At 50.7% G+C, this 27923-nt stretch overlaps 1 protein-coding gene across 6 annotated transcripts in view; it reads right to left on the bottom strand.

Annotated features, from left to right (window-relative positions):
- Positions 1-16554: 16554 nt before the first annotated feature.
- The window catches only part of PHKA2 (phosphorylase kinase regulatory subunit alpha 2), an 82605-nt gene continuing 71236 nt past the window's right edge, over positions 16555-27923 (bottom strand). For 3 of the 6 annotated variants that reach the window (XM_060086579.1, XM_060086580.1, XM_060086581.1), the window contains exons 24-33: positions 27733-27811; positions 27503-27632; positions 26818-26919; positions 26005-26057; positions 24692-24791; positions 24152-24270; positions 20112-20282; positions 18505-18558; positions 17634-17834; positions 16555-17177 (exon numbers count right to left, since the gene is read on the bottom strand). In XM_060086579.1, the coding sequence (XP_059942562.1) occupies positions 17007-17177; positions 17634-17834; positions 18505-18558; positions 20112-20282; positions 24152-24270; positions 24692-24791; positions 26005-26057; positions 26818-26919; positions 27503-27632; positions 27733-27811 (1180 nt within the window). In that variant the 3' untranslated portion in view covers positions 16555-17006. Of the gene's footprint in view, positions 17178-17633; positions 17835-18504; positions 18559-20111; positions 20283-24151; positions 24271-24691; positions 24792-26004; positions 26058-26817; positions 26920-27502; positions 27633-27732; positions 27812-27923 lie in introns of those variants that run through there. The other 3 variants (XM_060086582.1, XM_060086583.1, XM_060086584.1) reach the window with 3 other exon arrangements.

Here is a 27923-nt window from a genome sequence, read left to right as displayed (position 1 = left end):
ACAGCCTGTGAATCCTATCTCTGCCAGGTCTCTGGCCTGTGGCTGTCTGTAAAGCACGTGTGGCCCTGCTCCCCCAGTGCCTGGCAGTGCCACCGAGGGTCCGCTGCTGGGGGGCGTGGTGGCGGTGATGGTGATGAAAGCTCACACGTTAGCATTTCCTCTGAGCCAAGTGCTAAGTACTTCACGCATATTAACTCAGTAATCTTTGCAGCCACCCTAGAGGTAAATATTATTATCATCACTCCTATTTCATGGACCCAGAGAGATGAAGCCAGTTGCCCCGGGTCATGCAGCTGGTAAGTGGTCTGTGGAGACGGCTGTGAGGCAGTGAGCGTGTGTGTGCTCACTGGGCTGCGCTGTCTGGAGGCTGAGTCAACCAAAAACTGCACAAGAACCTGGCAAGTTCATTTTAACCTGGAGTTTCAACCTCTTGCCTCTCATCGAATTTCACTTAAAAAAAAAATTGAGATGCTAGCATTCGTCAAAATGGCCAGATTTCCCCACCTTTTCTTTCCTGGTGGCCCCGGGGCATCCACCTCTGGCGCTGGTGAGCTGATTCCCTTGGTACCCGCTAGGCGCCCTGCTCTGTTTCCTGGCTGCCCAGCTGGACCCTTAATAGCCACCATAGGCTTGAGGCTTTCCCCCAAAGAGGGAGAATCAGTGCGGGGCGGGGGAGGGGAGAGGAGCAAGGGATCCTGAGCCAAAGTATAAAGACCCCAAATAAACCTAATATAAATGGGAATTCTGAGGCTGTGTGATGCACTTCACCACCATGACTCATGCTCTGCTAAGGTTTCCGCGAGCAATATGTTCAGTCTGATTTAATTTTAGCCTCGCTTCATGGCTGCCGCGGTGAGCCTCCGGAGCACACCCCATCCCTCCCTACCGTGGTGCTCCACAAGCTGAAATGCCTCTGGGGGGGAGTGGCAGAGGGCACTGGAAAAGGTTTGCCGCGGGTGCCATCGGTTACATCAGGCGCGGCGGGCGGCTCTCTAGGGGACGTGGGCAAGGCGGGCGCCTCCTCCACCAAACCTGCAAAGCTTTGTGCGGTGTCTGCGTCTCGGGCTTCCCCTTTGTGCAGAGGCTGGAGTTGAGATGCACGAGCGTCGGAGTGGGAGTGTCTGGAGTGATGGATGGAGGGGGAGAAACAGGATTTAGTCAGGGCTCCCTCGCGCCGAGGTGGAGGGAAACCGAGGCTGCCTCCCGGCTGGCTCGTGCGGGCGCCGGAGCTTCTGCGTTGGAAGGGGATCGCTTCACACATGTGGGGATGAGCCCACAGTTACATCCTTGATCGCAGACAAAACCAGTAGCTCCCCTCCCCTGCAAAGCGGGAAAGCATTAGTGTGCATTTCAACTGCACGTGGTGCATTTGCCTCCACTGCGTGGCATTCTGCGTAATGCACACTACCTGGCCTCTGTTTCTTGAGTCACCAGTGGTGGCAGAGGGCGGCCTGATACCGCGGGCTTCAGGATTGCCAGACAAAATACAGGGCACCCAGTTAAATTTGAATTCCAGATAACAAACAATCTTTTAGTAGAAGCATGTCCCGGATATTAGCCGGGGCATGTGTGTACTAAAAATTGACTCTGTTTACCTGGAGTTCAAATTTAACTGGCCGTTCTGTGCTTTTATTTGCTAACGTTAGCAACCCCCCCTCCCCGGCCTTTGAAGTCACACAACTTCTGCCCCTCTGTCCTTCTGCCAGGAGCAGAAGGGGCTCTGAAACGCTGGGGGGAAAAATGACTTGAGTATTTAGAGCTTCTATTTCTCCTGAAGAATGGGAGTAAGCGCGGCCACGATGGCACAGGTGAAAGAGAATGCAGCCGAACGCCTGGCACACGAGGCAGAGGCAAGCTGCAGTGGCCGCCCACATCCTGGTCAGCGGTGCAGCCCTCCCCCGCTCCGTCACTAAGTACTCACAGCTGCACTACTTTCCCCTGAATTGCCCTAGGTTGATGGAGCCCCTGTCTAGGAGGTCATAACCCGTCACCCTCAGGCACCTGCAGCAGCCAGTGGCCCTAGACTTTGAGAGACACCTGAATGATGTTTCCAAGGTCTCTGTGGCCTGTCACCTGGTCCTTTTGCCTTCAGGCTAACTGCGCCATCTCAGCAATCCTCTCCTCTTTGGTTAGTTTTGTATCGGGGAGGGTCAAGACATAATCCTCAACGGTTGCTGGTTCCTGTCAGAATGAAGAGCTGACCTCAGCTGCTCTAAGTTCCACCCTACAGCGGTTCACTTTCCCTGTCTCCCTGTCTCCTCCATATGGCACGAGAAGTGTCAGCTGCCGGGGCTGAGCTGGGGGAAGCTAAGAAGCAGACCCACAGCAGTGGCCCAGGCGAAGACCCCTGCTCAGCTGTGTTAGCTCTGTCTGTCCCCTAGATCGTGGGGAACAATAATGATGATGATTGCCAACTGAACACCTTTTCTGCCTCTTTCTTTTCTCCACTCAACCTACTCTTCATCACTGGTCCAGCATGACCTGCTCCTATTTATTTAGTTATTTAGCTCGCTATTTTAATTTTTGAAATATTTTTAATAAATTTATTTTTATTTTTGGCTGCCTTGGGTCTTCGTTGCTGTGTGCGGGCTTTCTCTAGTTGCGCCGAGCGGGGGCTACTCTTCATTGCGGTGTGCGGGCCTCTCATTGCGGTGGCTTCTCTTGTTGTGGAGCACGGGCTCTAGGCGCGTGGGATTCAGTAGTTGTGGCACGCGGGCTCAGTAGTTGTGGTGCATGGGCTTAGTGCTCCGTGGCATGTGGGATCTTCCCGGACGAGGGCTCGAACCCGTGTCCCCTGCATTGGTAGGTGCATTTTTAACCACTGTGCCACCAGGGAAGCCCCTAGCTTGCTACTTTTAACAATAAGCACATGCAAACCCACTACCCCAAACAAAAGTCAGGACCCTGACACTAACTTCAACCTGGTCACATGGTCCTTACCCCATCTCATGCCTGTCTCCCCAGCCAACAGAATCTTGTTAAAGAAGGCTGTGTGCTTTGTTCTTCTCTCCCTTGCTTTTCTATGGTTTCATATGCATCTGTATATGTTCCTAAAATGTGTGTGTGTGTTTAATTTTATAAGAAGGGTGTCATGCTGTTTGTAATCTTTTTGATCATCCTGCTATATTGCTAAGATTTATCCATGTTGTTGCATCTCACAGTGCTTCATTCTTTCTGAATCCCTCAGAAAATCTGGCCAGGTGAAGATATTCCCACCCGCAGACAGGTGAAGCCCTTGCAGGCATTTGCTGTCGTGAATAGTGTGCCACAAGCATCACCGACACTTCTTGTCTTACTTTGAAAATTGCTGCCATATTGTTGAATTTGCTAGTATTCTTTTATTATCTTTTTATTAACATCTAGTTCTTCTGTAGTCATGTCCCCCTTTTCATTCATAATACTTTTTGTTTCTTCTGTTTTCTTGAGCAAACTTGACGAAGGTTTACCTATTTTGTTACTTCTCCTAAAAAGGTCACCTTAGACTTTGTTGATCTCTTTTGTATCTTTGTTTTCTATTTCAATAATCTGTGCTTATTTTATATTATCCTTGTTGTTCTTTCTCTAAGTTCTTAAAATGGAAACCTAGCTCATCAATCTTGAGGTTCTCAACTTTTCTAATACAAGTATTTGAGGTTATAAATTTCGCTCAAAGCATTGTTTTTTCTGTATCTCACAGGATTTGATATGCACCAGTTTCATTTTCATTCACCTCTGGAGATTTTTAAAAGTTTCACATGAATTCCTCTTTAGCCTGTGAGTTACTTAGCAATTTTTAAAACATTTGTAAATGTCTCGGGGTTATTTACATTTTTAAAGGTCAAGGATTGTGGTCTGCATATTTCTTTCTTTACTGAAGTATACTTGATTTACAATATTATATTAATTTCAGGTGTGCAACATAGTGATTCAATATTTTTATAGAATATAGTCCATTTATAGTTATTATAAAATATTGGCTATATTTCCTGTGCTGTACAATATATCCCTGTAGCTTATTTATTTTTATATGTAGTAGTTGGTGCCTCTTAATTCCTTACCCCATCTGTCCCTCCCCCTTCCCTCTCCCCACTAGTAACCACTAATTTCTTCTCTATAGTTGTCTGTTTGTTTTTTTTAAATATACATTTATTTTTTAGATTCCATATATAAGTGATAACAGAGTATTTGTCTCTGTCTGACTTATTTCACTAAGCATAATGCTCTCTAGGTCCATCCATGTTGTTGCAAATGGCAGAATTTCATTCTTTTTATGGCTGAGAAGTATTCCATTGTGTATATATATACCACACCTTCTTATCCATTCATCTGTTGACAGACACTTAGGTTGCTTCCATATCTTGGCAATTGTAAATAATGCTTCTATGAACATTGGGGTACATGTATCTTTTTGAATTAATGTTTCGTTTTCTTTGGATATATACCCAGGAGTGGGATGGGGCATGGGATGGGGTGGGGACCACATGACCAGGATCATAGGGTGGTTCTATTTTTAGTTTTTTTGAGGAACATCCATACTGTTTTCCACAGTGGCTGCAGCAACTTAACATGCCCATCAGCAGTGTACCAGGGGTCCCTTTTCTCCATATCCTTGCCAACATTTGTTATTTGTGTGTGTTTTTTTAATTTTTTAATTTTATATTGGAGTATAGTTGATTTACAATGTTGTGTTAGTTTCAGATACACGGCAAAGTGATTCAGTTATACATATACATATATCTATTCTTTTTCAGATTCTTTTCCCGTATAGGTTATTACAGAGTATTGAGTAGAGTTCCCTGTATTTGTGTTCTTTTTGATGATGGCCATTCTCACAGGTGTGAAGTGATATCTCATTGTGGTTTTGATTTCTATTTCTCTGATGATTAGTGATGCTGAGCATCTTTTCATGTGCCATTTTGGCCATCTGTATGTCTTCCTTGGAAAAATGTCTATTCAGACCTTCTGCCCATTTTTTGATTGGGTTGTTTTTCTGATATTCAGTTGTATGAGCTGTTTATATATTTTGGATATTAACCTCTTACTGGTCATATCATTTACAAATGTTTTCTCTCATTCAGTAGGTTGTCTTATTTTGTTGATGGTTTCACTTGCTGTGCAAAAGCTTTTAAGTTTAATTAGGTCCCATTTATTTGTTTTTGCTTTTGTTTCTTTTACCTTAGAAGACAGATCCAAAAAGATACTGAAACAATTTATGTCAGAGTGTTCTATGTTTTCTTCTAGGAGTTTTATGGTTTCTGGTCTTACATTTAGGTCTTTAATACACTTTGAGTGCATTTTTGTACATGGTGTGAGAAAATGTTCTAATTTCATTTTTTTTACATGATGCTGTCCAGTTTTCCCAACACCACTTTTTGAAGAGACTGTCTTTTCTGCCTTGTATATTCTTGCCTCCTTTGTCCTAGATTAATTGACCATAGGTGTGTAGGTTTATTTCTGGGCTTTCTATTCTGTTCCATTGACCTATGTGTCTGTTTTTGTGCCAGTATCATACTGTTTTGATGACTGTAGTTTTGAGTATAGTCTTAAGTCAGGGAGTGTGATTCCTCCAGCTTTGCTCTTTTAAAAAAAATTTTTTGGGCCTCCCTGGTGGCGCAGTGGTTGAGAGTCCACCTGCCGATGCAGGGGATACGGGTTCGTGCCCCGGTCTGGGAGGATCCCATATGCCGCGGAGCGGCTGGGCCCGTGAGCCATGGCCGCTGGGCCTGCGCATCCGGAGCCTGTGCTCCGCAACGGGGGAGGCCACAGCAGTGAGAGGCCCGCATACCACAAAAAAAAAAAAAAAAAATTTTTTTTCTTTATGGCTTAGTATATAAGCAAAATTTTACTGTTCCACGTGTGCATGGAGAACCCAGAGTGTATTCTCAAAATGTTGCATTGACTTGTCTCTCTGTCCATTCAATCAAGGTTAATTGTGTCATTCAGGTCTTCTATGGCCTTGATGATATTTTGTTCTGCCTAACTTGTTAGTAGTCAAGATATATGTTGAAATCTCTCACTAGGAAGATGGATTCATTGGTTTCTTCTTGTAGTTCTATCAATGGTTCCTTCATATATTTTGGAGTTATTTTGTTGGGTACATACATGTTTAAAATGGAAATCTCTTCTTGGTGAATTTGCTTTTTTATCATCACATAGTCACCTTTTTCATCTTTAATACTGCTTTTTGTCCTGAAGTCTATTTTACCTGACATGAGCACAGTGATACCAGCTCTCTTTTGGTTAACATTTGCTTGACATGTCCTCTTTCATCCTTTTCCTGTCAACCTTTCATGTCTGTATGCTTATAAACAGTACATATCTCTCCATATTAACCTAATTTGTTGACATTTGTCTTTTAACTGGTGAGTCTGGAACATTTAATCATGATTCTCTTGTAGCTTTTTTCTAACACCTTCACCTATATTGTGGCTTGTCTCATCTTGTCTATGTTTCTCTGCTTTAATCCACCATGCAGGGAGGTCGGAAGGGAGGGGGAGGTGGTTACAGTTATGGCAACAAGTAGAAGCGCCCGAAGTATTTAGTGAGCAACACCTTTCCTACAGCTGCAAAGGGCCCTGGACAAGGCACAGGAAATTTCAAGAAACATGAAAGAGGCCAAGACAATGACCCAGGGGGTTAAGTGTTCAGGACAAGCTCCAGGTTGCCCATCCAGCAACCATCCCTCCCCTGCCTTGTTAACAGGACCCTAACTTTGTGTCAGGTATTTGACAGGTGATGTCTCAGAAGGTGGCTCCTTCCCCCAGGGCCACAAATAGTTGTATATTCAAAACTATGGTAGCTCTAAAGCTCTCCTGTTAATCCTTATTGTCTTTGCCAGTGATTAGTCTAAAACAGGCATGTGACTCAGTTCTGGCCAATCAGAATTATGGGAAAGTCTATTAGAGGGTTTCTGGGAAAGATTTCCCTGCCTGGAATGGGTTGAGGGAGAGAGAAAGAGCGAGCGAGAGAGAGAGAGACTCAAGAAGAAAGCCCCGCCCCTCCCTTTCTGGTTGTCTTTTAAGTGTGTGATGCTTGGTGCTGTGGCAGCTGTCTTGCAACCATGAGAGAAGGAAACAACACATTCTGAGGATGATAGAGAAGGAAGATGGGAAGGGCGTGGATCATTCATGACATTACTGAGCCACCGAACCAACCCTGCAACCTCCTGGCTCCAGACTCCTTGTTAAATGAGACGATGATTATCTTTATTGTTTAAGCCACTGATAGCTGGGTAGCCTATGATGTACAGCTGAAAGTATCCTGAGAGATTACTTAAGAATCTATCCACTAGTATCATCCTGCCTTTTAGAGTTCTGGGAAGAGACAGGTCTTCAGAGCACGTGTGCCCCCCCCCCCCCCGCCATGGCCCCGGGCAGTGCCAGCCCATACGTAAGCAAAAAACATGACGGGAGGGAGTTGAGGGCCTTTTACTCTCCCGTCTCCTTCCCCTTTAGCTCCCCATCACACTGTCTAGCTCAGAGGCTGAGATTCCACAAGTTATTGCTTTCACTGAGGCTAAAACATGACTTATGAAAGGCAAACACCCCTGAAAAGGCTGGGAATGGCCAATGACCATCAAGGTTTCTTTCCTCTAATACTTCAGCAACATGAGTCTCTCAGAGGAAACAGAAGACTGGCTGGAGTGAGGACAGTCGGGGAGAGAAGGCATTTGGGGGCTGTTTTTAAACAGGAATTCATTGAATGTTTGCTAGGTTCCAGGAGTTTTATTCTATCTAACGTTTTCAAAAAAATTCAAACAAACGTTTACTTAGCACTTACTATGGTACCAAGTGATATCCAAGCACTTTAAGAATTAATACACTTAATCCTTGTAACAATCATATGAGATGGAGGTGCTATCACAGGCCCCACTTCACAGCAGAGTTGGACCCCAGGCAGGCAGGTGCCAGCTCAGGGCGGTACTCTGAACCATTCCCAAGCAAGGCCGCTCTTGTGGTCTCAGCAAAGCAACGCCATGTCCTGCTGGCTCCCTGGCCCTGCCCCTCAGCTGCCGCCTGGCCTGCGCCCATCCCAGATGCTCTCTTCACTGAGAACAGCAATACTTCTCCCAAGGAAGGGAGGAGGCTCCAGCCCTCTCTTGTCACACCAGGCCCTTGGTGACAAGTTCCAAGAGGAAGGAGGAATTCAGAGGTTGAAGATGTAGATAGGGCTTTGAAACCCTTTGCTCCTTCTCCCCAAAGCGCCATCCCCTGCCTCTGCCCTGCTTTGTCCTTGGTCCACAGCAGAGAGCCCTGCTCAGGGCGGAGAAGAGGGCAGTGACCTTGGCCTCTCTAGAGTGTAACACCTGAATTGGGCTTAACCCAAGCTTTGCCAGGTTGCAGTCCTGATGGACCTTCTTTTAAACAATTTTTTACTCCCATTATCTAATTTTTAGTCGTCCTCCAAATCCTTAAATGGAGAGTTCTAACTATCCCATCTTGACAAACGAGGAAACGTGGCTCAGAGGAAGGACTTGCTGTCCACGGGTATGCAGCTAAAAAGCAGCCTGTCTGGATCCACAGCCCACATTCAAAAGCACCTGGGCTGCCTCCCATGGGGATTGGAGTCTGCAGACCTAGGTGGGAGGCGCCGTGGGGGGAGGTGACTACAGCCACTGGCTACTTAGCCTTTGCCACGTGCCAGTGGCTTATACGCATTATCATGACATTAGTATATGTACATTCTTATTATTACACACATTATCCTGTTAATCTCTGGAACCTCCAGTGAGGACGATTTATATAATTCCCATCCCATCTCACAGAGGAGAAAAGTGAGGCACCAAGAGACTATGTAAAATCCAAGGGTGCCCAGCTCCCAGCAGCAGTGTGGGGATCTGACTGCTTGCCCGGCTGATCCCAGAGTGTCTGGGGGAGAAAGGGCTGGGGCCCAGGAAGCAGGCAAAGCCAGGTTCGATGCCTTAAGGCAACCGCGGCCTCTGCCTTGCTTCCAGTTTTGTCAGAGGCTCACCATCTGGTCAAGGTCTCTAGGGTGGCAGGGTCCACATTAAAACAGATATTCTGGTTAAAAGCTTTGCAGTTTCCAAAGCACTAACCACATTTCTTCTAAACTGAAATGGACCCTTAGAGAAAGTGGAGCAGGACATGGCCTCTTGGCTTTAGCTGGGGAGCTAAGAGCCACCTAGGGGCCGGCTGAGGGCCACACTCGGAGCACTCTTCGTCTAGCCCCGAGCTCTGTGCCCACCCAAGGTCTGGCGCCTGCCTGTACGGCGCGTCTGGTTCTTAAGTAGGCTGGAATGCATCCCCTGCGATAGTCGTCTCCATCTCTGCCGTCCAAGTCTTGTGTAATCCAAGAAAATGAGAGGCTGTCTTCTGAGGTAAATTTGTAAATGAAATGCAGTATTCTTTGCCCAGATCTAGGTAAACATGGAGTCTTGAAACACAGGCTTTAGTCCTGATCTAACGCAGGAGAATTTATGAAATTCACAAGCCTCTTGAGCCTCCGTTTCCCCATCTGTAAAATCCTGGTGCTAAGAATGGTCATCTAACTAAGCAAATGTACGGGGGTGAAAGTGTGTTCTTTTCCAATGTCTGAGGGATGTGCTACTCGACCAGATGTTCAGTTTAAATGTCTGCCGCCTTCCTCTGTCTTTCCAACATACCTGGGGCTTACCAGCTGTTAAGACCCGCCAGAGTCTCGCCTATTCCAGAGAGGACTCAGAGCCAATCCTGTTGGCCTCACCTATTCCCACCACCATTCCCCTGACCATGGCCTCCGAGCGGGAGCAGCTCTCTTCCTCCCGATGACTCACTACATTTCTTGCTTGCTTGCTTTCTCCACTGTGCCTTTTTTAGCTTCAGAAAAAGAAATGTGTCAAATTTAAAACTCAGCACAGCGCAGCTATTTAAAGTGCAGAGGAAGCAGCCTTTGAATGGCTTGCAGAATGTGAAGCCTTTAGAGCCTAGAAGGCCTCAGCCACCCCATTCTTCCTCGTGCTTTCTGAGGCCCGACTTGAAAGGCAGCTGGGCACTTGTGGATGGCAGAGAAGAGGTCTGATGTCCCCTGGGTTGGGGACAGGGAGAAACTTCTGCAGGGGCGGGGAAAGCAGGAGACTGCAAGCCTGGGTGGAGCCCTGGGGACCACGTGCAGCCACTGTTCCCTTTGCGGCCCCTCGCTCTGCACAGGACTTGCAGCCCCGGCACAGGAAGTGTGGCAGGCGGCGGCTGGCCGATGGCTGGGTGCACGCGTGCGTATGTTAGCTTGAAAATGATCTAAGGACCACACTGGGTTTTAGGCGTGAGAGGGAGAGGAGGGTTGAGGAAGGGAACAGGAACAGTTTTCCTCTGTTATTCAGTCATTCGATCACCTCCATTTTCCAGCTCCAGGAGGAGCTTGTCTGCTTCTCAAGCTGGGTGGAAGGAAGTTAAATCACCTTGGGCACTTGCCCCTTTCGTCTCACCCTCCCAGAGACAGTCTCTCCAAACCTGCTGCGAAATGAACACTTCTCTCCTCTGCCCCTGCTTCCCTGTGGAGCAAATCTCTGGAAGGGTTGGCATTCCTCTGTCCCAAACCCCCCAGTGATTTGGGGCAAAAGCCAAGGTCTACACTCCTCCCCTTGATGGCACCAGTCTGCTCCCCCTGGCCTCCTTCCTGTTCCAAGGACATGTTAGGTGCATTCCTGCCTCGGGGCCTTTGCACTGGTTGTTCCCTCGATCTGACACATTTTTCCCCTTAGTTTCCCCTAAGTTCAGGCCCTCACTTCCTCCAGGTCTCTGATCAAATCCTGCCTTATCAGGGGTCTTGTCTACTCATCCCATATGACAGTCCCTGCTGCCCCCAGGCCTCCCTGCCCTCTTTGTCTGCTTTAATCTTGTCCAGCCTCTTGTCATCCCAACACATTATGCACCTAATTGCTCATTCGTTTATCATCTGGGCCAGGAGAGGAAGGAGGACTTGGGGGTTGGCTTCTCAGCCCCCTTGGCCGACTTACCTGGAGACAGGGAGATGGGCTTGGCCCCGTGCCCGCCCCTGCACCCCACCCCCACCCCCCTCCCCCACACTGGGTTCGGACAGCTATAGGCCGAGGTCCAGTACATTCTTGAGAAGCTCCTGCCCCGTCACCCAGAACGTTTTGCAGGTGGGTATCTTACTCATCCTTGACCTGCTCGGGGAGGGAGGCCCATCGCACCCAGGGGAGGGTTTGGAGCTGCCCTCTCTTCTCCCTGTGTCGTCATCGTTGAGAAAACAGGGTGGCCCTGGTGGAGGGCTGGTGAGTTTACTCTGCAGATTCTCCACTGGCCCCGTGCTCAGAGTGAACCCTTTGCTCTGGGCTCTTGATTTGACCCCCCTCCCCATTGACCTGCTTATTTTGTCTCTTGCCTTTACTAGGCGTGCGCTGCTGTGTCCCAGCCTGCTGAGCACAGCGCCAGCCGCATAAATGTGGGCTGACGGCAGAAAAGCCATCTCTGGTCTCAGGGGACCTGGGGACAGAAACGTGTGTGTGCGTGTGTGATCACCATAGCACACGTCAGCTCACTGCTTTAGGGGATGAAAAGCCCAGAGGCCTTTCTGGAGACTCGGGCTGCAAGGTCAGCTCAGGCTCCAGGGCTCTGCACCGCCGGGGCCGCCAAGCCCGGCTTCATCTCCGGCACAGAGACCGCCTCGGCGCCTGCTGCGCCGTTTTTCACTCCAGATGGAGCTCTGTGGTTAATGAGGGGGAGAGCACTTCGGGGGAGCTGCCCGGAGGGAGGGCGGGCGGGAGGGGAGCGCCAGAGGCCGACTCGCCTCCGCGGCTGGGCTCTCTGGAGCTCAGGAGACAGTGGCTCAGACGCTTGCGAGAATTCAGGGATGGAACCTCGGTGACAGCTGGGGGAATTTATTCACACTGTCAGGACACAGGCTTACACTTCGAATCAGTTCCAACTCTTTATTTTTAAATCCCCCAGCTGGCTAAAGACTTAGAAGGAAAGATGAGACAATCATTTGTGTCTTGTCCCAGATGGGCTGTCACTCAGAGGGTCCAGGAAAAGGCTACCAGGGCTGGGCTGGTATGCTGGGAGCTTTGCAACAGCTCCTTGGAAGCTGAGTGGCAGGAGGTGGTCTGCTGTGCAGGCCGGGTAACAGCAGCGACCCAGCCCCCATGACTTAGAAACATTTCTACAGGCAGAGAGAAGCTGTGATTGGTCCAGCTTGAGCCCAGAGGGGGCACTGGCCACCTGCTGTGCACACTCTCTTCACTCCCGCTGACCAAGCCTCGCCAAAGGGCAGACCCCGGGAGAGCACATGTCCTGCTTCTCTGGACAGAGGAATACAAGCCAAGGGTCCTGGCTGTAGTGGACGCTTAGTTTTAGATGCTCAGCATCGGAACGTGCTTCCTGGGTCTGGGGGGTGGTCCCCCATGTTATGAAGCCAGCCCCACCTCCACTTGAGGAGGAGGAAGTCTCAGATGCTGGCTTTTCCAACCTCCCTCTCAGCTGACAACCCCACCCCAGCTGATGGAACACACCTGCCAGAGTCTGACTTGCCAGCTAGCGACTGTATGAAACCTACTTCGTTGCCAGGTGGCAGCCTCTACGTGTAAAGGTTTCTGAAAGAGAGGAGGCGGTGGTCCTGGTGAAATTGGTGAGCGTTGGGGGCATCTGTGGTGTGAGCTCCAGGCTGTGAGCCCGCTGGCTGGGGCCTGGTTCTTGGCTGGGGACTCGCCAAGTCTGGTGATCATGTGACTTATCCAATATCCTTTAAGAAACGTGTTTCCTACCCAGCTAGAGTTGCTGCCTGTAATTTGCAGCTAAAAATTCTGACACAGTGGTGAAAGGTGACACAGAGGCCATGAGAGAACACAGCCAGTGACTATGAATTCTCCTTGGCAAGTCTAACCTGGGCTTGTATCTGCAAAGGTCTTTCAGAAAGGAAAACTGGAAGGTGTAACCATTGCCCCGTGCCCATTTCAGAAGTAGCTCGGGGCCACACCCTTAGCCCACCAGCTGGAGGCGTCTGGCGGCCACCCCGCTGAGACAGGTCAAAGACGCTCAGGATTGAGGGCCGACGCATGGCTGTCCTGGTGGAGCGGTGCTAGGAATGCTTCCACGGGACGCTGGACAACGTGCCTCCTTAGAGGTCTTCTCAAACGAGACAGGCATTTCTTCGTCCCGCCACGCTGGTCGGTATTCTGTGGGCCGAGTGACGCCTGGGTAATACTGTAATAGGCCCCCAGTAAGTGCCTTCTTGAGCAATTCATTTTTCAGAATAGCTGACATACTGCAACAAGACAGAGGGAGGAATCATGTGACTTCAGAGTTCAATGGTTCCGATGATTCCAGTCCTTCTAAGAAGGCGTTTTTGCCAAAATTGCACATATGTTCCTTAAAAACATACACAGTTGTTTTCTGATGGAATTTTCCCCTCTCCCAAACTGTCAAACACTGTGTGCATTAGGTTTGACAATAGTCTCTCTTGCGGTTTCAGGTGGTCTTGTTCCTCAGAGAATTCTCTTGGTAACTTAAGGATACGGCTTCTCCTAAATGGCTTTGAGGGAACAAGGGGACCCTGGGCTCTAAGAAGGTGGCAGTGTGGCTTTACCTTCCCCTCACGGGCAGAGTTATCAGTGGCCAAGTCCGGGAGAACAGAAGGCATTCTGGGAACATGCAAAGTGCAGAGCTGTACAGAACAGATGGCAGGGACTTCAAAAGCATAAGAGTCACCTTGAAAGATGATGGCGCCAAGGGAGGGGGTGGGAGGCTTTTGTACCTTTTGACAATAAGGAAGCAGGGAAGACAAAAGCGATTTGCCAGACTCCCGCGCAAGTCAACAGAACTGAGAGATGCTCTGCTGTAATTTACATCAAGGGAGGCCGAGCCACCTGTCTTCTTGTCCAGAAATAACTGGCATCCATCAACTGACAAACTTGTTTCTCTTGCCTCCTGATCTTCTGGTCTTTTTTCTTTCTTTTTTTACATAAGGAGCATTTATATCCTCTCTATCCAGGCAGCTATTGCGTAACGATCTCTCCTTTTATTCGCCGCACCTCAGGAGAGTTGCAGACGCTCTGACCTCCGGACTGATGTCCACTAGGGAGGTGCTGGCTTGACCAGACAGCCTCCCGGCTCCCCCAGCCCAGACTGGGTTGCTACTGGGCATATCTGGCTTCCTGTGACTGGAATTCAAGTTGATTAGTTTTGTTACTTCTTAGCTGCAGAAAAGGGTTTACCGAGACATGAAATGAAAATGCCGTGGCCCAGCACCCTCTTAAACAGAGCTCTCTTATTTCTGCCCATCTGCAATACAATCATCATCAGTGTTTTAACCCCAAGGCCCTGCAAAATCCAGAACTGCTTTCTGTGACGTTCATGTTCTTCTTTTTTCCTATAAAATTTATGTATTTGTTTATTTATTAATTTATTTTTGGCTCTGTTGGGTCTTCATTGCTGCCCAGCCCCAAGGTGCCAGGGGCTCCTGGTATGGAAACCTGGGCCCATCCGCAGAGGCCAGGATGGTGGCAGGATGGGTCTCTCCCATCCCCCTCGAACATCTGTTCCTCTTCTTGGTGGTGTGGGCCTCAGCTGCTCGTGAAAGGGATCAAGCCTCAGAAGCCTGTTCTTCTTTGAAGCTGACAGCTTGATGCCTGTGGAAATGTGGTACTATTTCAGGATTTCATTTGAAAGAGGTTTCAAAAGAGTGAATCGAAGGCTCAGTTGAATTGCTTATTATGGCTCTCCTCCTGGCTGCCCGCGTCTCGGTTGGTGAGCCCAAACACAGCATCTGCGGCTTTGCGCGTCATCCACAGGCAGGTGATCGTTCTAAATTAGCACCCGGCTCATTCTGGAGGGCTGTAACTCTTCTCAAGCCTTTGCCCAAGAAGCAACCGGGCCTTTAGTGGCTTGTACCTTTCTTACATTATCTGTGTTTGAAATGATCCACCAGGCAATCTATCTGGTGAATGACCTGAGTCTTGTTTATGTCAAGCATGTCTTAAAGACACCAGAAATAAAGGTCATGAAAATGTGACTATGAAACGTGGGTGGCTGTGACCCCCACCCCCGCCCTGGACCCGCCGAGGCAAATGAGAGCAAACAGGCTTCCAAGGGAAGATGGGGCATAAACAGGAAGGCTCCGGGCACTGCGGGGGGCTCGGGGCAGGACACCGTCTCCGGGATCTGCCATGCTGATGGCAGGGCTCTGGGCCGTCCCTACCTTCCCAGCCCGGCCCTCGTCCAGCTCCGTCACGCCCCCCCCACACCACAGTAAAGCCTGGTCATCTGTTCACATTGGCTTTCCTGCGCAGGCTGAGGGCCTTGAGCACCGAGTCACAGACAGAGCATCTCACACTGCCGATGAATGACAGAAGGAACCATCTAGTAATCTGAGGAGAAAGGTTTCACATACCGACAGTAATAGGAAGTGAGGTGGGGGGGATGCGGGAGTCCACTGGAGCAGAAATTGAGAGAGATTTTGGGCACTTTTCTTTATGTAACTACTCTGTACCTCAGCAAGGAAAATATGGTTTCAAACAAATATGAAGCCAAGGCATTGATGTCCGTGTAAACAGTGCCTGTGCACCACCGAGCGGGTAAGTGAGCCAAGACGCGTGTTCCAGGCTCTCTCCTCCGGGGGCAACTACAAAGTGTTTGGCTTGGACTGAAGCGAGGCCCTTTAGCAGGAACCCTCCCTGCCTTTCCTCTGCTTCAAGAATACTGGTCAGTGCTGCATCTCGACTCTGAGGGGCACTGGGCACCTTGCTGTCCTCTCAAAGCAGCCTGAGCATCGGCTTTCTCCACCTTCATGCAAACTTCCACGCAAAGATCCAATGGCCAAGTTCCCATTTCAGAGGCAGTCATCACCAATCTAAGCTGTCACCCTCAACCAGCCAGAGCGCACCATGAGGCCAGCAGGTGTCTGTCCTTCAGGGTCCATTATCCACAGAAACAGTTTTCCCTGTTGTGTGTCATGCCCACTCCCCATCCCCGTAAGACCCCTGGAGAGAGACTCCACCCATCAGGACCTTGGCAAAGAAAGACTGGGAGGCCCTGCCCCGTCAGGATTCGTCCTCACTCCTCTGCAGTCAAGGCCTCCAGCCACACCCCACCTGAGAGCCTTAAGGCAAAAGTGCTGTTGTGAGAAGGGCTTGAGGCCCCAGCCCGGCTCTGCCGCAGAGGGAAGCATTGTTTCTGAGCACAGCATGCACTTCTGTGGCATCTGGTGCTGCAGACTCATCACGTGGCTCCCCCAGAACACGGCGGACGTGCTGCTCCCTGCCGGCCGTCACCCCATGAGGGGGGCGGGGGTACAGGCCTTCCAGAGGGACTCCCTGCCTATGCCAGCCCCAAAACAACAGTTGGCCCAGCTATAAGAGGAGTTGGCTTCTCCTCTGCCTTTTTTCTTTTCTTTTTTTGGTTAGATTCTGGAAGATGATGTGGGATTTTTTCATAAGGCAGGAGAAATCCCTACCTCATGGGGGGCCAAGATAAACTCCTTGAAGACCATGAGCCAAAGTTAAGTGGGAGCAATTTTCTAAATCTTGGTGAAAGAGAACTCTCACGCAAGGGTAGCTATGCCAATAAGACAGCAACAGGCCCAGAAGGAAAGAAGCAAGGCACAAGACAACCAAACCTCTGCAGAAGGAGTTGTTCTATTTGCTAAACAAACATTTTGACCCACAGACAGACAGACTGTACCCTGTTAAGATGTGCCCCTTGTCAAGGTCCGCAGCTGCTCGAAGGATCTTTCCATCTTGAAGATGTGTCACGAGCTCGTTGAACCTGCTCGGTAACTCTGCGAAAGCCAGTTTAAGCTGCCTTCTCACCTCACTCTGCACTCAAAGTAGACCCATTTCCGATACCTCCTCAGACTCCAGGAGCCAGACGCTGTGCCAAACTTCCCAGCAAAATGAGTGTAAGACGGCGATCCCAGGGCGCTCCTCGGCTGGACGTATATACTGCTTTCAGGTGTGTCTCCGCCACCTCCTCCCTGCCAGCGCTTCTGAGGGGAAGTGCTTTTGTGACAGCACAGGGGATCTTGGGGAACACAAGAAAGTTCCCAGGAGAAAGTGACAGACTCAGAGCGCCGAGGCCCTATTGCATCTGGCAGCCTGAGTTGGGCAGCAATTCCTGCAAATGAGAAGCCACCGCCTTCGTTAGGTAGGTCATTGTCCCATAAGCCCCGCTGGGAGCACTGTCGTAAAAGAAGTGGCAAATGCCCGTGGCTTGGTCCTTCTCCAGTGTGTCCGTGGCACCGATCGACATCTGCAGCAGGAAAGGGCAGAGGCAACACGTGAGCAGAGCTGGCGCTCCCGGCCTAACCGGGGACAGATGGCCTCTGCCCTGGGCACCGTGTCCCCAGCCGCCCGAGTTGGCAGCACATCACTGATTCTAGGAGGAGAGGACGGCTTCTTCTAGCTCGACTTTGGTGCAGGCTAAGTGGTTGGTTTACTTAGGGCCAGACGTGTCGTGAGGCTGGTGCTGGCACTAGAACCTGTGCTGAAACGGGCCTGTCCATCTCCAAAGGTCTTTAGACCTCCCAGTGGCCACTGTGCCATTGTCAAACCAAATGGTTGACATTTTCCCACCATCTGATGACATTATCTTTGTTCGAGAATATTCTTTCCTATTGGTCACAGGATCTCCAGCCTCGACAGAGATAAATGCCAGCCAACCCGGCTGCACTGCCTCTGTCCCCACCTTGGCTCTGGGCACACCCACCTGGTCCTGCAGGAACAGCTCGTTGGCCACGTGCACGATCTGGTCCACATGGATGATGCCCCCAATGCTGTTCATCTCCGTGTCCGAGAGCAGCGTCAGCACCATGATGGCCTCCACCAGCAGCTGCCGGTACTCAGGCTGCGGCACTCGGTTCAGCACCGACTCAACGTGGACAGCAAACTTGATCTCCTGTGGGGTCATCTGCCAAAGAGACCAGCAGGGGGTCACGAGTGAACCGAGCACAGACACAGTCCTGTCACCCACGCTGCCCACAGCACCCAGTGGCTCAGCATAAACGCTGCCTCCTTTCTGGCCACTTTGCTAATTCTGCCCCCAGGAATCCTCTGGAGCAGGAAGCGGAAAGCTCTGCCCTGGGCGTCAGTCAGCCTTGTCCTAGCATTAGTCACCTATCCTGCTGGACCGCGACTTCCAGGGGCAGGGCCATCTCTTATTTCTCTTTCTTCATTATTCCTTGTGGCGCATACATAGCATGGTGGCTTGGGTGGTGTAAAGACTAAAGGATCAATTTTTTAAAAGAATGAACGGGGGAAAGAAACCAGGGAAGATGACTGTTCTCTGCCGTGGGTCCAATGAGCATGGTGAGCAACTTTGCTCTTAAGAGAGTTTTCAGAAACAAACCTAAAGACATCGATAGTCCAGACATGCTGTTTCTGAGGGGAAAGAGAAAAGATGATGCAACAAATGTGGGGGAAAAAAACTTTGCAAAACTTGACGGTTAAGTGTCTAGAAAGATCAGATCTACAACTGCCCTGTCTGTGTGTAACAAGCTTGAAAGAAGGGTGAGTGGTCAGAGTCCAAGAAGTAAAGCACTTGGTGAAAACTCACGGCGTTCGGGTTTTTCCCATCCTACCTCTCGCGTCGTCGAGGATGGGAGCACATAACCGTCGATGGACAGACCGTGGCACTGGAGGCAGAACACGCATTTCACATTTCAGTCAGATTCCAGAACGTGATTAAAAACGGCGCGCACACACTCAAGTCGCTCTGCCCTGGAAGCCAGCACGAGGACTGGAACACGCCAGACTGTCGGAGTTATTTTTAGAGGGCTTGTTCTCACTGCCCACAGGCTGTGTTTTTCGATGGAACAATTCTAGGGAACCAGCAGGCATCGTTCAGATCTCACCCGAACAACGCCCCAGGGAGCTGCCGGGTCCTCCTCTGCGGGAGCTCCGAGTTTCACTCGGCAACCCGGCCCTGGCGGCTGAGAGGCCCCCTTTGGTGCCAGATAAAGGGAGATGTGCATGTTTCCTGCTGGCGAAGTGATGCTTCTATGCCTTTGCAGGCATCTATTTTTGAGATTTCTATAATAAGCACCAATCACAAAAGACTAGAGCACATGCACGCACACGCACACCCGTGTATATAAATAACCAGCGCTGGCTCAATACAAAATGCTGCTTTTTCATAATAAAAGCGTCTTGGTATGAAGCCGGTGGAAGCCCTGCCCCAGGAACAGTTCTGGGCTCACGGGCTACCTCCTGCCTCCCTGTGCCCTGAAGACAGCGGCTGCGCCGCCTCCGTCCCCGGTGGGCTGAGGACGCAGCGGCAGCAAACGCTCCTTCCTCCTGACAAGAGGCCTCTTCGGGCCCTGCCCCCACGTGGGGACCGGAGTTCAGCTGTGAGGACAGGGACCCCTCTGACCTCTCCATGCCCAGGTCCATAAGGAAGACCTCACAGGGGACATAACGCAGCCGAAGGGGGCTGTGGCTTTGGGAAGGGGCTGCGGTACGGGGTCTTAGGGATGCCTCTTCCCGCCTTGCCTCTTCTACTGTGAAATGAGCTAACAAAAATAGTTCGGGGAAAAACTCGGTCCTGCCTGTGGTTCTTGGTTTGCACAGAAGCTTCTAATGGAGGCAGACAGTCCCTCTGGTGGGGCCCAGGGAGACACCGGGACGCTCTGAGGCTGATGTGGGTGTGAGACAGGAAGTGGGTGCAGGGACCAAGGGGCGTGGCTCCTGAGACTGTTCTGGGTCAACCGGGTTACGGCGTTTCATCCAGAGCTTTCCCTGCCTTCTCTGGTTCTTGCCTACCTTCTGACTTTTCTGCGTTCCTAAAATACGTCAAAGGTGGCCCCCCCAAACCTGGGCTGCCACCTTATCTACCTTGTTGGGTTTCCAGCCAGCGTTTCTCAACCAGTGGCAATTTGCCACCCAGGGGACACTCGGCAACGTCTGGGGACATTTTGGTTGTCACATTGGGGGAGGGGGTGCTACCAGCATCTAGCGGGTGGAGACCAGGGATGTCGCTTAACATCCCACAATGCACAGCGCAGCCCCGGAAGTGAGAATTACCCAGCCCCAAATGTCAGAGGTGCCGAGGGGGGAGAAACCCTGCTCTAGGCCGTGAGCTACCTAAGGTTGGGGGTTATGCGCCTGTTCTGCAGCCGCCTGCTACCTGTAGGTGCCAGCACGCCTCAGCACCAGTGCCTATGGAATGCAGCACAGTGGCCAAGCTCACCTTCTGAAGGATATTCCACACCTTCTGGTAAAATCCCACGGGGACCCTGTTGATGGCCCCGTCCAGCCTTCTCCTGCGCAGCCACTGGCCCTGCCGCTCGCCCCAGCCGATGTGATGCCCACCTGAGTCTGACGATGACGTGCCCGTGGGTGAGGATGGGGTGCTGGACCTCTGCAAGACAGAAAAGGCGCGGCCTTCAGAAGCCTCGCAGCCGGCACCCCACGGCAGTGCTGGTCACCGAGACGGCAGCTCCGTAAACTAGTCACCACCACCAGCTGGATTCACTCCTTCCTGCCCCGGTTCGTTTACTAAGCTCCTTCTGTGCACTCTTCCCAGCCCCCAAGAGGTGGTACAACATCAGAGGCCCCTGACCCAACGGAGAGGCCGAGCAGGTCAGGGGGCGGGCTCTGGGGGGTCTGCGAATCCCGACTCCACACCGGCTGCTCCAGTCTCTAACTTGCCACGAGCGCGCTCAGCCTCATCTGAGCAGCGGGGCACAGGTGCGCACCCCGAGTGCAGATGCGGGAAATCCTGGGAGCACGCCCGGCCGTGGGGTCAGCAGGCACTGCTGCTGGAGGGCTTGGGGAGGCCTCGGACCTGGAGGAGGTGACTCCTCGGGCGCCGCAGCCCACGGAGACCAACGCCACAGTGACCGCTTTCCTCCTGCGGTGCCGCGGAGGGTGGTGGTCACTCCCCTGCAGTGCACCTGCCACGAGAACACAACACAGCACAGGGCAAGGCTCTGGAGCCCTGGAAGCGGGGAAGGCTGGAACCCACGTTTGTGGCGGGGCCTCAGAGGCTATGGTATTACCATCTTCCTTTTCAGTCGCTTTCTACTTTGCCTGTTCTCAGCACGGCGCTTTATCTTAATTTGGGGCGATGACCACCTCCGAGCCGGGAGCCTTTGCTGAAGCAGGAGGGGTATCACCTCCTTCCCACCTCCTCCCCGAGGCTGGATTTATTCTGGCCTCCGCGAGGGAAGCGCTGGGGCAGGGCCAACAGTTTTGCTTCTGCCTCGGGAGCCGCAGGCCCGCCCACGACTGCGGAGGCAGCTCTGAGAGGCTCCCGGTGGGGCCTGAGACCAGGCCTGTTCCCTCAGCGTCGACCTCCCTGCGGCAAAGCTCACACCTGCTTTCTTCCCGTGGATGGATTCTCACCCCTTGGCCTCTGGGTCGGGGAAGGGATAACCTTCATCCTTACACATTATCTTTGTTCTGGACTATCTGGCACTTTCATTTCTCAGTGTGCAACATCAAATTTAAAGGTTTACAAATGAAATCCCAATGTTAAGCAGGCTAGCAGGGCAGGAGTCTTCTTGGAGCGTGCACTGTAACTTCATCAGATCTTATTTTGAAAAGGCTGTTAGGCTGGGTTATTCCATCGGGCTCATTACTGCCATTTAAATACGGCAACAATTAGATACAAATAAAAGTAATTCCAGCCACACTCCTCAATGACTCAGCTGGTTTTCTGCTTCCAGTTTTGGGAGGAAGACTGAGACTCGCCTCTGCAATGAGAACACTTCCTAGTCCTCCATCTCGTCTGCGGCCTCAAGCCAAGCGGGGGGCATTCCGCATACAAAGTGCCAATCAGCACGTGCAGGCAGCGGTTCACCCCCGTGACTCAACAGAGGGGCACATAGCCACTGCCTCGAAAGTTCCAGAAGCTCCTGGGAATTGGTGAGAAAAGTGCTCCTCAGTCACACCCCACCGAGGAGCATAAGCAGAGAGCTCAAGATGGAAACACAGAGCTCAGTTCCACAAGTTCTCGGCTTTCTTTCTAGCCTCTACTCATAATCACAGTCAAGTGGAAACACTTAAACCTGTTCACATCTTCGGGAGTTAGGGGGGTGGTGGGAGCACGAGAAGGGCAACGAGAGGATTGAGACACCATGAACGAGAAGGAGGTGGCAAAGAGGACAATGGCTGGGACACACTGTTTACCACAGACTTGGAGGAGTGAGCGCTGCTGGACGGGGCCTGGCTCACAGAAAAGAGCTACAAAACAGAGAGCGTCCACTCAGTCATGTGCAATGACACCAAAGGACGCACGCAGAGAGAAGGAACATAGAACAGCCTGAGAAACAGCCAGGGAAGGAAGAGGCAGAGGATGCGGGGGGCCAGAAGTTCTCACTCACCCCCCGCCCCAGGCCGATGGGCTGCGGCGCAGCGGGCAGAGCTCTGGGCTCGCCAATAGAGGGCTCGGGAAATGCTTTCTCTGAGTGTGAAGTGTTCCCATATCTAGTCAGATGTGGAGGGTGCCTCATCAAGTTAGCACACGACTTATTTTCCAAACTCCCAGCCGTGAAATGCTAATCTTGTATGTTAATTTTGGAAAGAGACTAATGTATTTCTTTGATGTAAGTGGCCAAATACAAAACTTGTACTGGCTAACTGAATCTAAACCCATCAAAGAAAAAAGGTGATCATTCTGTCCCCATAATATGCAAGGACGGCACTAAATGGAGACGGAAGGAACCACCCATATTCAGCCCCAGTCAGCCGCCATCGGGATGTAGGTAACAAGAGGGACAGTGCCACCGAGTGGTGGGCAAAGGAAGATGCTTGGAAAATCTGTTCCTTACTTGGAAAGAGCATAAATTCGAATGAGACGGCACGGACGTTTTTCCCTGGGACAACAGAGAATCCGCGTGTCAGTATGTGACTCCCCTGAGCTCTCTCACAGAGACATTAAATCATTAGGAAAGGGACTCTGAGCTTCTGGATGGAGGAGGCGAAGGAAGTATGTCACAAGGGTGACATAAAAGAACACTATCCTTACATTTTTTCCTTCTTCCAGGGTTAAATCCCCCAGGCAATCTAGGCACACAGGAAGTGGCAGTATTCCTTCTCCTGCTGTAACCAATGACCACAATCTACTTGTCCCTATTTCTTCCCTTTATTTGAACAGAAACTCCTGCCGAGGCAGAACCCAGGCCCATCTCTTTCACATAGCCTCCTGTAAAACCCAAGAGCTTGAGACATGGATTTGTTTAAAGGCGCAGGGCAAGGTCATTTCTCTTGCTTTCAAGTCCAGCGCTCTGCCTGTCCCCAGGGCTGCCTCCCACAGCCTGCGGAGTCCCCTCCACCCAAGCATGTTGGATGGGCAGAGCCGTTCTCCACGCACTCAGACTCTCTGTACTCACAGCCTTGCTTTCCCCATTCAAGCCAGAAAGAACATGAAGCACAGTAAAGGAGGAAACAAGACAAAGATGTTTCACCTGTTCATCAGCACTAAATCGCCTAGTCATCTGAAAGTAAAAATACATCAGAAAATAAACAAAAACCAGTTTCAAATCAAGGATGCCTTACTACTTCTGTCACCCTCTAGATTATACTAGGAGGTGTTGCTCCAGCTGCAGGGCGTGGCCCTCAGTGCCTCACAGACTCAGTAGACTGAGTCATCATTTGAAATGGAGAAGAAAATCCGAGTGCATCTCTCACTGCAGGTCGTGGTCAGAAGGAAACTCTATTTCCTACTGTAGATCACTGTCAAGTCCTACCACAGTAACCGGCACATTAGGACTGAAAGGCTGTTGACTTGCACTCCTGTGGGATCAGTTGAGAAGGAATTTACTGTGAATTAAATAAAGGTGAGCACAAAAGAGACACCTGTGGATGGTGGAAAATAAAGGTATCACGAGCATTCCATTCCATTCCATTTCTAGACTCCTCTCTCTGTTTCACTTGAAGGACACACTTGATGCAGAGATGATTCAGTTACCTTTTGCGCGACTCTACTTTTTAAATGGCTGTGATCCATCTGAATGACCAGTTCTCGGCAACAGGCAACCACGGGGAAGGGTATTTTCCAGAATGCTCGCATAACACCTTAACGTTAAGGATGAGCATGTGTGCCTGCCTGCATGTGAGTGGCTCTGGGATGTCTGGGTACAGGGTGTGTTCAGATTCCAGGACAGAAGGGATGGCACATCCTTTACAAAGCAGGCTGTACCCTGCATGCCTTGGGTCTCTATCACTTTCTGAGTTGAGCCCAGATAGGAAGACCACTTCTTTCCTGGAGCCGAGAGCTCTTCTTACCTGTTTCATCTCACTCCTCAGCCTGCTGATGCCACTCCTCTCGGTTTTGGTGACTCCAGTATGTCCCACCTCATGGATGGAGATGGCAGGGCTGGATGTGGAGGAATGGATAGGCCGCACTGGAGGGGAAACACACACATCGTTCTTAGAAACGATTTTTGTCCACCCTGAGAGGAATACGTGCATGTGCTTATTTTTTAAATTAATTAATTATTTTATTTTTGGCTGCGTTGGGTGTTCATTGCTGCGCGCGGGCTTTTCTCTGGTTGTGGCGAGCGGGGACTACTCTACTCTTCGTTGCGGTGCGCAGGCTTCTCAGTGCAGTGGCTTCTCTTGTTGCAGAGCACGGGCTCTAGGCGCGCAAGCTTCAGAAGTTGTGGCTCACGGGCTCTAGAGTGCAGGCTCACTAGTTGTGGCACACGGGCTTAGTTGCTCCGCGGCATGTGCGATCTTCATGGACAGGGGATTGAATCCGTGTCCCCTGCATTGGCAGGCAGATTCTTAACCACTGCGCCACCAGGGAAGCCCGCATGTGCTTACTTTTATCCACGTCTCTCTCTCCCACTCGACCACGCACTCCGTGAGAGGCCGCCGTGTCTGCCCTGGCCGGCACTCTTTCCAGCACCTGGAGCAGCGCCTGCTACACAGCATAGGCTCAATATGTGTTCGAGGGAATGGGTGACAGAGTGAACATCACTAAAGCAGCATGCAGAAAACACTGAGTGGCCAGAAAACCCTTCAATGATTTGGATATGTTTTTTAAAATAATTTTTTACTTCTCCAAATGCACCCCCTTCCTTGCAGAAAACTGAGACCAACTAATTAAGGTCCAGCCTTGGGCCCGGAGAGAGAAATCCTGGGAGAACAAGCCAACCAAAGGCTGGAGGTGGCGAAGACACGTCACCTGGCTCCACTCTGCTGCCCACCCTGCCCCCACTAACCGGTTCTCCGCGGTGTGCTCACAACGATCGTCCTTAAAGGCACGTGTGACCATGTCACTGTCCACTTGGAATCCTTCTTCAGGTTAAAAGCCCTGTCTTCAGGTTAAAGCCTCACAGGGGCACACAAAGCCCTACCGACTTGAGCCCACCCGCCCCTCTTAGCTGTCCCCTCCAGGCCAGCCACTCGGCACTGGGCATTGCACAGGCGGCTCCCTCCTGGCCTGCCTGCTCCCCTCTGCCAGGTGCGTCCTCTCCTTCTGCAGGCCTGACTCTAAGGTCATTTCCTCGGGCAGCATCCTCTGCGTGCCCTGCCTTCCCACCCAACCCACCCCCGAAGCCATGGGAGTAGGGCACTGCCCAGAGGAGGAGAGACAAATAAGGAGCCAAAGGACAGCACGGGGGGAGACACCACAAAGGAGACACGGCGATTAGCCAGAGAGGGAGGACGGACACCGGGAGAGTGGAAAACAGAACCCAAAGGGGTCTGGGAAGCTACAGTGGGGCCTGTATAGGGTGGGCATTAGCTGAAAATACTCATCTTAGACATCTCAGGATGTAATAAAAATTCTAAGACTATTTGAGTTTCCTGAGTTATAAAAATCGAACAGTTACAAAGGACAATTAACAAATGATGCTATACGCAAAAAGACAGGACCTCTTCTGGCCTTGCTTGCAATTAGACATTTATGGTTTCAAGTGACCTTACTCTGTTCCTAGTTTCATAAGCTTCTATAACTTTGTATCTAATAACAATTTTTAGTAATTACTGTGTCAAACCACATATTATTTTGATGAGAACACATTAAATATTAATCTTATATATTTACATTTCAAGGATCGTGCATTTGAAAGAACTGAAAATTACTTTTGGAAAAGGATCTTGAGCATTCCTCAGCAAAGGAGAAAACCCACCAAAACACATCTGATCGCACGATGCCGGTTTTGTTTGCCTGCTGGTGCCCGCTCTAAAGAAAAGATCCGAGGTACCCAATGTCCTTATTAAGTAAAAAGAATGACAGCCCACACTGCATTTCTTTGGCTTGATGAAATAAATTCACAAATGTGTCTGCAAATCATTTCACCTTATTATGAGGAGCGTAAATGATAACTGCTTCAATTATAATTAGGGAGCATTTGAGAACAGAATTCCACCAGGACTTGGGCGATTATATTTCCTAGCACTGCGAACAGGGTTCCGGTACAGATAAAACGTGAGGGACCGCAAGAAGGGGACGGGGCAAACTCACTCAGCAAGAAGGTGCTGCAAGGCTGCAGACGGCGTTTCCCTGGGCCCACGAAGGGCGAGGGGTTCTAATCGAAAACCAACCCACACTAAAGGTGGGGCCCTCAGGTGCTAGGAAGAGACAGCCCTCGCATGCTGACACCTTGGTCGCCTCACCTGCTCCTAACCCCTGTGCACAAGTGACGGTGCCTGGACCAACTGCAAAGGAGGGAGGCCACAGGCCAGGGTGCGCCCCACGCCCACATGGGACCGCAGCTCTCCCAGCCAGCCCACGAGGGGTCACAAAGCCCTACAAGTCGCAACCTTAAACCTAGAACTCTGTCCATCTCAGTGAAGTAGGAACCTTATACCCAAACATTATGTCCCGAATCGCGATTACTGATGTTGATCTGCATAGAAATGAAGCAGTTCCAGGCCACGCTGGACATGTCAGTCAAGCCCTCTCTGACCCCCTCCCCTCAGTAAGACGGGCATTTACTTACCGCTTCTTTCAACACCAAACTCTTTTCCACTTAAAATATGGTGTAGGAGATTTTTCATATCGAAAGGGCTGAGGTTCATCAAACTTTCAGAAGCTTCTTCTCCTAAAAACAAACATCGTGTAAGTGTCCCGACACAGGACTGGTGGCAGGAGAAGGTAGAGTCGCGTGGGCGTGGGGTGGTGCTGGAGACAAAGGGTACTGTGGGAGGTCTCCCTGCTCAGGATTACCTCTCTACTGCTTCAGGACTGAAAGGTACTGATCCTTGGTGATTCTAAATGCTGCTATTTAAGTTGTATATTTTCTTAACTCAGACGCAAAATTTTTCACACTGTAATAACCCCCCAATGTTGGAACGCATCTTGCAGTTGATTTACATATTTAAATTGGTAGGATTTCTCCCAGCAGCGGTTTTATGAAATGGGGGGTGACATGTTACCACAAGGAGAAACAGTAAGGAGCTCAGATGTCAGGAGCAGAGAAGATTCTAGTGCCTCACTTTCCCTAACCTATGAAATTCAACACCCTGTGCTGGATGGTTTGGCGGAAGTTACATCTAAACGAGAGAATCTGGTGAAGCCATGAGCCCACCCAAAGGCTCAGAAGCCCTGGTTCCAGAATACTTGGGCAGGGCTCCCCAGGGGTGGGTGGGTGCAGGAGCTGTGGGAGCCGCGCGTGAGAATCGCACCTGAACAGTTGAGGCTCCGCGCCAGCTCCGTGGCCATCACCTGAATGATGAGTCCAATCCGGAGTCTGAGCATCTCCACGAAGAGGCTGGGCTGTGCCCTGACATACATTGCCAGGTAAACCACAATCTCCTGACACAGACACACGTGGAGACAGGGCTTCAGAGACTGGCTGGTGGCGGAGAAGCCCCTGCTGCCCAGAGATAGCCCTGCCCCTCCATGGCCAGCTGACCTGTGTGAGGACGGCAATGCTGATGTCCTGCCCGCTGGCTTCGTAGATAAGTTCTGTGAGCTCCTCGGGGGGAAGAGGCCTAGGAAGGAGCATCAGGACACAAACACCATGAAAGATGCCTCCTAGTCCTCTATGGAATATCCTCATTTTCCTGCTGGAAGCGCTCGAGTGACAGTGTCTATAAAAAGACT

The sequence above is a fragment of the Mesoplodon densirostris genome, chromosome X (assembly GCF_025265405.1).
Source record: "Mesoplodon densirostris isolate mMesDen1 chromosome X, mMesDen1 primary haplotype, whole genome shotgun sequence".
Taxonomy (NCBI): domain Eukaryota; kingdom Metazoa; phylum Chordata; class Mammalia; order Artiodactyla; family Ziphiidae; genus Mesoplodon; species Mesoplodon densirostris.
The sequence above is the reverse complement of the archived record's forward strand: the minus strand, read 5'-3'. Positions and strand labels throughout refer to the sequence as shown.